The sequence below is a fragment of the Coenobita brevimanus genome, chromosome 54, assembly GCF_032717465.1.
Source record: "Coenobita brevimanus isolate Jiangsu-jjx chromosome 54, ASM3271746v2, whole genome shotgun sequence".
Taxonomy (NCBI): Eukaryota; Metazoa; Arthropoda; class Malacostraca; order Decapoda; family Coenobitidae; genus Coenobita; species Coenobita brevimanus.
This window is the reverse complement of record NC_137007.1, coordinates 32,114,115-32,123,712: the sequence shown is the minus strand read 5'-3', so window position 1 is coordinate 32,123,712 and position 9,598 is coordinate 32,114,115. Positions and strand designations below refer to the sequence as shown.

The following is a 9,598-nucleotide window of genomic DNA, read 5'->3' as shown; positions in this document are numbered from 1 at the left end:
TAGGAGAGACTGAAATGTTAGGAAGAGATAAAAAACCAAAATTTAAAAAGGAAAGAAATAGAGAAAGTTACTGAAATTTTAAAAGGGGAAGAATTAAAAAGTTACAGAATTTATAGAAGGGAAGAAGGAGAAAGTTATTGAATTCAGTGAAGGGATGAAATAGTGAGTGGAAATTGTAGAAAGAAAGAAGTAGAGAGAGCGTTGCTGAAGTTAAATGAGGAAAGCAGTAAAGAAAGCTACAGACGTAATAGATGGAAAGTAATGGAGAGAAAGTTACAAAAAAGTGGAAGAGAAATTATACAGAATGTCTAACTCACCTGCCAAGTAACCATAGCGAGGATGAAAGCGAGAATGAATGCAATGGTAAGGAGGAAGACGGAACAAGGTAGATTAAATGTATGAAAGGAAAAGGTAAAGGAATGAGGAAAATAGAATGAACTCACCTGACACGTTACCTTAGTTAGAGTGAAGGCGAGAATGAAGCCAATAATAGGTAGGAGGGCGGCCAAGTAGATGAGAGGTGTGATGATGATAATTAACTCACCTGACAGTCCACCTTAGCGAGGATGAAGGTGAGAATGAATCCAATAATAGGTAGAAGGAGGGCGACCAGGTATATGAGAGGTGTGATGATGATGACAGCGATGACGACGATGATGATGGTGATAATTAACCCACCTGACAAGCCACCTTAGCGAGGATGAAGGCGAGAATGAATCCAATAACAGGCAGAAGAAAGGCCGCCAGGTAGATGAGAGGTGTGGCCACGACGAAGGACCTCCAGTACAAAGTAAGCCACATCGAAGCCCCAGCTGCCACCCCAAGCCAGCCCACTATGCCCGTCACCTGGAGGCATGAAAGTGGCTTAGGTGTTAGGAATGCATTTTTAGGTGGCTTTGGAGGTTTCGTGATGCATTTTCCTGTGCAGTTTATTTTTATTTTTGCTTTAATCACTCATTTTTTTTTTTACCGGACACTATTTTTTTAATGTTAGTGATCCAGTGTCTGTCAAAAAGCTATACGTGACATGCGAGAAAATTTAGGTTTAGGGTAGGAAATTAATCGCTGAGTTACAGACGCAACGGATGCACGTAACACTGAAAGGAGAGTAAGGGAAAATAAACCGCTGAGGTGCAGACATTACGAATATACATAGCATTTGAGAAAGAGCATAGTGTATGGTGGTGAATGATTCGCTAAGGCACATACATTACAGAGCCTAGTGTGCCTATCGACCACACGAGGTTTATTACTGTATGTCAGACAGGCCCGTATTCTTGTCGGGTAAGGAGGCTCCCTAACACCTCATCCTTTGCGATTTATTTTTGGATATGGCTGGTTTATATCCTCTTGTATGTTATTTATGCAGAGTATGTTGGAGGGAGTTATGCAACACTGAGAAGGACAATTATAATAAGCAAAGTAAATCTCTTAGGGAAAGGTGTTTGGGAGCTTCCTTAACTGACGAGAATGCGGGTCCAAGTCTCAGTTTCCTCCTTAAAAATGACGCACAATTTTTTTTCTTAATCTGCTTTTTCTTCTTGGGGACTTTTTTCCATTCGATATGACGTTCCTTAAGACAGCAGTGATTATTTTTTTTATTGTGTTTAATTTTTGTTATCTTGTGTTATTTTTCCTGTGTTATTTGTGTTACCTTGTTATTTTTGTTATCTTGTGTTATTTTTATCTTGTGTTATTTGTGTTATATTTATCCTGTCTTATTTTTATTTTGTGTTCTTTCTGGGATTTTTGTTAGTATACGTTTTATCTTGTGTTACATTTTATCACTTGTTTTTGTTATCTTGTGTATTTTCGTTATTCTGTTATTTTTGTTATCCTGTTATTTTTTGTCTTTTATTTTTGTTATCCTGTTATATTTGTTGTTTTGTTATTTGTGTTATTGATATTCTTATCATGCTATTTTGGTTATCCTGTGTTTTTAATCTTGTGTTTTTTATACTTTGTTATATTGTTATCTTGTGTTATTTTTGTTATCTTGTGTTATTTGTGTTATCATGTTTATCTTTCGTATTTAATGTGGTGATATTTGTGTTATTTTTCGGACCTTCGTGTTTGGCCATCTTGTTGGAGCTTGTACTGAATGATAAATAAAGAATCTAAATTTGTAAATAATAATACTAATAATGATAGTAGTAGTAACAGTAGTAGCAGCAGCACCAGTAGTAGTAGTAGTAGTAGTAGCAGTAATACTAATACTAATACTAATACTAATAATAATAATAAAGCCTCCCCAAAGCTATATAAAATTTTGTGACTGACCAGAATAAATTACAAAAATAACTACACCAGCTCCCGAATACATCAGGGCTCATATTCTCTTGTAGGAGGCTCCCTAACACCTCTTCTATAGGGATTTATTTTTTTCCCATTGTATTTTATCCGGCTGGTTGATATCCTTTTGTGCCTTACTTATGCAGAGTATGGCAATATTCGAGTGGTTTCAGGAACAGGGAAACGATGGTAGTGTATAAAGCAAAATAAATCGCTTAGGAGGAAGTGTTTAAATCGCTAAGGAAGAGGTGTTTGAATCACTTAGGAGGAGGTGTTTAAATCGCTTAGGAAGAGGTGTTTAAATCGCTTAGGAGAGGTTTAAATCGCTTAGGAAGAGGTGTTTAAATCGCATAGGAAGAGGTGTTTAAATCGCTTAGGAAGAGGTGTTTAAATCGCTTAGGAAGAGGTGTTTAAATCGCTTAAGAAAAGGTATTAGGAAGCTTTCTCACCTTAGTAATAATCTCAGCAGCTCTCTTGTGGAAGTATCGAACAATTATTCCCACGACGGCCGGAATGGTGATGAAGACCAAGGATGTCATGATACTCTTGTAGGGCAGAACGAGGTCATGGCCGTCATCCCCGACCCAGTACTTGCTATAGAGCCAGAGGTTGAAGGGCATACCTCCGAACGCTATGATGGACGAACAGGCGGTCATCAGAATACTGGAGGGGGAGAGAGGCGGGGTTAGTTGAGGGAGAGAGAGAGAGAGAGAGAGAGAAGGGGGTAGTTCAGGAGGGAAGAAGACGAGCTTAATGCTGAAAGAGAAAGGGAGGGACTGGGAGGTTAGTTCAGGAGGGAAAGAGGCTAAATTAATGCTGAGAGAGAGAGAGATTTAAGTAACATATTCTCGTACTGAAGAGGCTGATCTTAAAATAGCGACGAGTGGAGATAGTATGGCGACTCTCCGTGATAAAACCTAAAGTTATCTGAAGAAAATCACGATAAGAGGGAAGAGTTCACCTTGCCAGATAAGCTTCCGTCGTAGCCGTCAAAATATTTATCTTGTTATCGTGTTGTTCTTTTTTATCTTGTTTGTGTCATATCCTTTGTTATCTTGTGTTGTTTTTGTTGTTTTCTGTTATTTTTCGGATCTTCACCACGAGAGACTTACCCCATGCTGAATAAAATCGTCCGTTTGTTGGTTCGGATTTATCGTTCATATATTGTCGATGCATCTTAACTATTTCATCATCTCTTATCACAACGAGTATCCGATTTAGCTTAACCATGTCTTTAACACTGTACTTTCACCCCACCGGCCGATTTCTCGCGTGCGTGGCTACGGCTCACTCAGTTTTATCAGTATATACCCTGCATCATTCATTCATTTCCTACTCCAAAAGCCTCAGTTACTCCCAGACCAGCCGACTGAGCCGTCCCCGCAGCAAAATAGGGACTGGCACGTGAGTTTCTAGTAAAGTGCCATTTACGGACCACCCTCTCTGTTCCATTCATACTCTCTCCAGACGATTTTGTTCTGGCCTTTGGTTCCTTCTTCCTTGCATTTAAAAAAATCACGTCAGGGAGAGCTTTTAGAAATGGAGTGCTTAGGCTTCTTTTATATATCATTCTTTTTATTTATTCATTTATTTTTATTTATTTATTTATTTATTTATTTATTTATTTTTTGAGAGAGAGAGAGAGACTTTTTGACTGGTTAGAGTAGCCTTCATTAACCCCTTCATCAGTAGAGGTCCGTCGTGAATTAAAAAAAAGAAAAAAGTCTGATGGTAGCTGGAGTGAAATGGGAAATAGGTGGTCGTAGTGAGGGAGTAGAGAGCTGTGTGTGTGTGTGTGTGTGTGTGTGTGTGTGTGTGTGTGTGTGTGTGTGTCTTTTCTTCTTACTGTTGTTGCAGTCAGTTATTAATGGCCTTATCATGTGTTTTATCGGCTTTATCTGACACAACCATGGCGTAGGTATCGTCATTCTTAGGTTCGATAATTCTGAGTACCTAAGAATCCAGTCTTGCACAGGCAAGGAATTAGCTGTTTTACCTATTTGGCTTGAAGATTATTTAATACTATCACGCATGAGGAAGCTCAGGACCTTGTAGGGTTGTTTATGTAATGAGGTGGATCAGTATTTATGTCCCCTGCCGTACATTCCACTCTTACATACTTTAGAGTAAGGTCCCCATCCAGCCATAAGGTGAAGAAGTTGCAGAAATTCCCACACGAACAGCAAGGTGTCATGAATAATCCCACGACCTCGTAGAGTATTGTAATGAAGTGGATCAGAATTTTTTTCCCCCCATCATACTGTACATCCCAGCCCTACATACCTTAGAGCGAGGTCCCTGTCGAGCCAGAAAATTAAGAAGTAAGAGGAGTTACCTGGATAGCAAAAGATTTTGGGCACGGATAAGACCTTGAGTGTTATTTATTTTAGTGAAGTAGATCTGTATCTATGTTCCGTACCGTACATCCCAAACCAAACTTTCATACCTGAGAGCGAGGTCTCCGTCGAGCCAGTAGGTGAAGAAGTTAGAGAAGGTGCCGCCCGGACAGCAGGAAATCATGAGCACACCCAGGGCCTCATAGGGCTCGAGTTTGAAGGCGAGGCTAAGGCAGAACCCGACAGCCGGCAGCACCAGGAACTGTCCTAGCATCCCTATCACGGCCCCCACAGGCCTCTTAGCGTGTTGCCACAGCTATAAGGGAAGAAGAATTTGGTGAACTTGCTTCGAACTTCTACGAGGCTCGATATTAATTTACATTTTTCTATAGAATTTGGTGAACCTGCTCTCGACATCTATGATACTCGGAGGCATGGTACTGATTTCCATCTTTTCATCGGAATTTGTTGAAGCTGCTTTGGACATAAGCCTGCTTTTCATGCACCTGCTCTGAACATCAGTGACAATTGGCGACTTGATATAAAATTCCATCTTTTTATCTGACTTTGGTAAACCTGCTCTGAACATCTATGAGGAGGCTTGATATTAATTTCCACCATTTTATACATCTTCCGTCTGACACTTCATCCTGCTTAACCCCAGTGCTTCGGGTGACGTTTCGGAACTCACAATAGTCCCTTTACTCCTACTTGGCCTAAAACTGACATCTCTCCAACTTGAATGCTGGGTTGTAACTGTAGATTAACAGTAGGGTATGATGCCAGTCACGAAGCAGTGCAGTGGAAGGGATATCAAGCAGTAGAAAGAAAGAGAGAGGTGAAAAGATTAGTAAGAGAGAGTAAGAAGAGAGTGGATGAGGAATTTGGAAGGAATTTGAGTGTAAAGTGGAGGGACTGTAAGAAAATGTTCTGGAAAGAGGTGAAAAGAGTAAGACAGGGTGGAAGTGAAGTTAGCAGGGGAGTGAAAGATAAAAATGGTAGATTACTAGTGGAGAAGGGAGAAAAAGTGAGCAGATGGAGAGAACACTTTAAGGAATTGTTGAACGTGGAGGATGGAAGTAATGCGAGTATAAGTGGCTGGGGAATGGCTGGGAGAAGGAGGGAGGTGAGAAGACAGGAAGAAATCAGTAGGATAGAAGTTGTGGAAGCAATGAAGAAAGTTAAATCAGGGAAAGCCCCAGGAATTGATGGAGTGTGTGGTGAAATGCTGAAGCATGGGGGAGAGATAGTAGTAGAATGGATGTGGAAGATGTGCAGATTGGCCTGGGAGGAAGGTAGAGACCCGGAGGATTGGAAGTCAGGTATAATTATTCCCTTGTACAAAGGAAAAGGGGAAAAAGAAGTGTGTGGTAATCATAGGGGCATTTGTCTTCTTAGTATAATAGGAAAAGTGTATGGTAGGATACTTATTGACAGAGTTAGAGAAAGAACAGAGAAATTAGTTGGAGAAGAACAGGGAGGCTTTAGGAAGGGAAGAGGTTGTGTAGATCAGATATTCATTCTCAGATCTTTAGTGGAAAAGTTTCTAGAGAAGGGAAAGAAGTTGTATGCAGCTTTCATGGATTTGGAGAAAGCATATGACAGGGTGGATAGACTAGGATTGTGGAAAGTGTTAAGAATATATGGAGTAGATGGGAAGTTGTTGAATGCTGTGAAGAGTATGTACGACGGTGCAAAGGCTGCAGTGCGTGTGGATGGTGAACTAAGTGAATTTTTCTCTTTGAAAGTTGGGTTGAAACAGGGATGTGTCATGTCTCCATGGTTGTTCAATCTGTACATGGATGGGGTAATAAAAGAGGTACAAGGTAGGGTAGTGGATTTTGGAGTGGCCCTGGTGAGAGAGGATAGTGTTTGGAAACTCCCTGTGCTGTTGTTTGCAGATGATACTGTGTTGTTGAGTGAGGACGAAGGGGAGCTGCAAGGCTTGGTGGATGAGTTTGAGAGAGTGTGTAAGAAACGGAATCTAAAGGTGAATGTAGGGAAGAGTAAAGTGATGGTCTTTGAGAGAGGTGAAGTCAGTGAATGTACAGCGAGGTTGGATGGTGAGGAATTGGAAAATGTGAGTACGTTAAGTACTTGGGTAGTGTGATGAGTAAGGATGGAGGTTTGGAGGGTGAAGTGCTTGAAAGGGTACAGCAGGGAAGAAAGGTTGCTGGTTCTTTGAAAGCAGTGATAAGAAACAGGGAAGTGAGCATGGAAGTGAAAAAGTTACTACATGACAGTATTGTGATACCAACTCTAACGTACGGAAGTGAAGCTTGGACGTTGTTGGAAGGACACAAGTCAAGAGTGAGAGCAGTGGAAATGAGTTATTTAAGAGGAGCCTGTGGAGTCACATGGAGAGACAGGCTGACGAATGAGGATATAAAGGAGCGTTGTGGTGTTGATGTGGATGTGATAGGAAGCGTTATGAGGAACACACTGAGGTGGTTTGGCCATGTGGAGAGGATGGAGGGTGAAAGACTGACGAAGAGAGTGTATGTGAGTGAGGTGGAGGGGGAAAGAGGGAGGGGGAGGCCGAGGATGAGATGGAGAGATGGGGTGGAGAGGTATATGAGAGAGGGGGGTGTGAGTTGGGAGCAGGGGAGTGAAATGGCGGGGGACAGGGCGACTTGGAGGCGATTTGTTTGTGGCCACCCCAAACGGGATTGAGGCGTCTGGCAATAGATAGATAGATAGTATTATTCTGCCATCTAGCTACGTGAAATAAGCCCTAAAAGGAAGAATGTCTGGGCCAAGTTGAAATGGAAGAACTGTAGCTTCCCCAGTATTGTTTGAAAGCCGGCAGATGCTGTACACCCAGTAAAGAATTATTCGGCACTCCCTGTCGATACTGAAAAGATATAAGAACCAAAAATGAGGATATTGATGAGTAGTTTGGAAAATAAATCGCTGAGGATGAGATGTTAGGGAGCATCCTCGACGATGCCCTTGTGTCATTCTGCATCACACCACAAGATTGCCTAATAATTTTCCAGTAGGCATGCATATTCCGACAATGCTACCTGTATTTTACCTTTCATTACAAACTCAGGTAGTAAGGATGATACATCTCTTGCTCAGGCAGTACCATATTGTCTATCACTGTGAAGGGTAATCGGTTATCTTATCTGTCACCATGCAGGAGTGTCAGTCAGGCTTTGATCTTTCAGTCTCTCATACTCTCTCAGTCCTTCTATCTTCTTTTCCTACCATCATTTCTAACTTCATTATTGAAGTGGCAAGTGGGGGCGCTCACCATCCACTCACTCGATGTGATGCTGCGCTCGGGTGACTGCCCATTCCTCTCTTCCTTCCTTCTCTCCTTCCTTCCTCTTCTTTCTTTCCTTCATTCTTTCCTCTTCCTTCTGTCTACGGGTGACTCTACAGTGAGTGACAAGCCAAATGGTTTCCTGTACACCAGGAAACCATTAACTATGCTGAGTGGTAACCTTAGAACCAGATTATGGCGCCTTGTGGTTTAGTGGGTAATTAAGGCGGATTTATCCTTGGCAGGTTTATATCCAAGGGATGGTTGGGGTTTATTGCCCATATACTGCCACTCAAGGATGAGTGAAACTGGTCACTCTCATCTTAAATGTCAGGACCAACTTGCCTAGCCCCGTGCTCCTACGCCCCTCATGGGGCAACAGTGGGTTAGATGATGATGGTGTTTAAGATAAGTAATTAGGAAGAATATCCTCTACGTTTCAAATATAGGCATATAGTATTACAGGAAAGTAATGCTAGAAGTTAATTTATTGAAAGATATCGGTGCCTTTATAGATTTTTTCACATTGTATTGCATTCTCCCGACACCAGGAGAGTCAGGCAAAATGGGACAACCTACTGCTTTGCTCTCCAAAATTCTCATCAGTTCCCAACTATACTGTTGCTCACTCATAGCCATGGGGAATTTTGTATTCATTTATTTGCCTCCATAAAACCACACATTACCTGGTAACCCTAAATGAAATAAAATAACAGTACAAACACTTATGAAGCATCTTGTACCACTACTACCACCACGCACCCCTCTTAATTTAACAGTACACACACTTCTGAAGCTCCCTCCCTACCACCACCACGCACCCATCTTAATCTAACGGTACATACACTTCCGAAGCTCCCTCCCTACCACCACCACGCACCTCTTTAACGTATATAGCAGCCCCCATGCCGAGCATAAAGATGGTGGTGTTGAGGGTAAGGATGATGGTGGCCGCGAGGTCCACTTGCTGTCGCCATAGCTCCACCTCCACGGGCTCGGTCACGTTGCTCATATTGCCCGTCGTGTTCACCTCCAGCCATACCGAGGGTTCGCTTACCACCTCCTCATCCATCTGGTAAAAAAGGAAGTTATGGAGATGTATGCTATAATACGTCCTGTTTATTACTGTCAAATTTATGTGGCTCACTCGCAACTCCAACCACACTGTGACACCCTCAGACTCTTATGGCTTCCTCTAAACTCCAAGGTCCATAACAGACATCGGGCCAAGAGAGAATGTAGCCTCGTAGGAAGGTAACATAGGCGGTAATAGTCAGCCCCAGTTTAGTGTTGTCGAAGTTTGCTTAGCCCGAGATTAGGTTACCTTAGTCCTGTACAATTCCGGGCAGATGACCAGCGTACTCTCCTTGACGGCAGTACAGGGAAGAAAAAAAAAAAAACTCTAATCACTTCTTTAGGACTGGATCTATGCAGGGTCGTCACACTGTCTGGGGCTTGCTAACCACTACACCACCAAGGAAGTTGTAGAAATGGATACTATATACTTTTCATTTTACCTTGGCAAAAAATGACATCTGTCCACCTTTACTGAGCTGTAGCACGAGATTAACAACAAAATATGATGCTAGTCACGAGGAAGTGCTATGGAAAGGGTGTAGAGCCGTAGTATTTTCTTTTTTTTATAGAGAGAGAGAGAGAGAGAGAGAGAGAGAGAGAATATGAAGTAGAGGAAGGAAAA

At 41.9% G+C, this 9,598-nt stretch overlaps 1 protein-coding gene across 1 annotated transcript in view; it reads right to left on the bottom strand.

The window, feature by feature from the left end:
- The window catches only part of LOC145400973 (ileal sodium/bile acid cotransporter-like), a 10,727-nt gene extending 1,756 nt beyond the window's left edge, over nt 1-8,971 (bottom strand). Inside the window, exons 1-4 of the mRNA XM_080273333.1 lie at nt 8,780-8,971; nt 4,739-4,944; nt 2,742-2,955; nt 679-846 (exon numbers count right to left, since the gene is read on the bottom strand). Coding sequence (XP_080129459.1) covers nt 679-846; nt 2,742-2,955; nt 4,739-4,944; nt 8,780-8,971 — 780 coding nt within the window. The remainder of the gene's footprint in view (nt 1-678; nt 847-2,741; nt 2,956-4,738; nt 4,945-8,779) is intronic.
- Nucleotides 8,972-9,598: the final 627 nt, after the last annotated feature.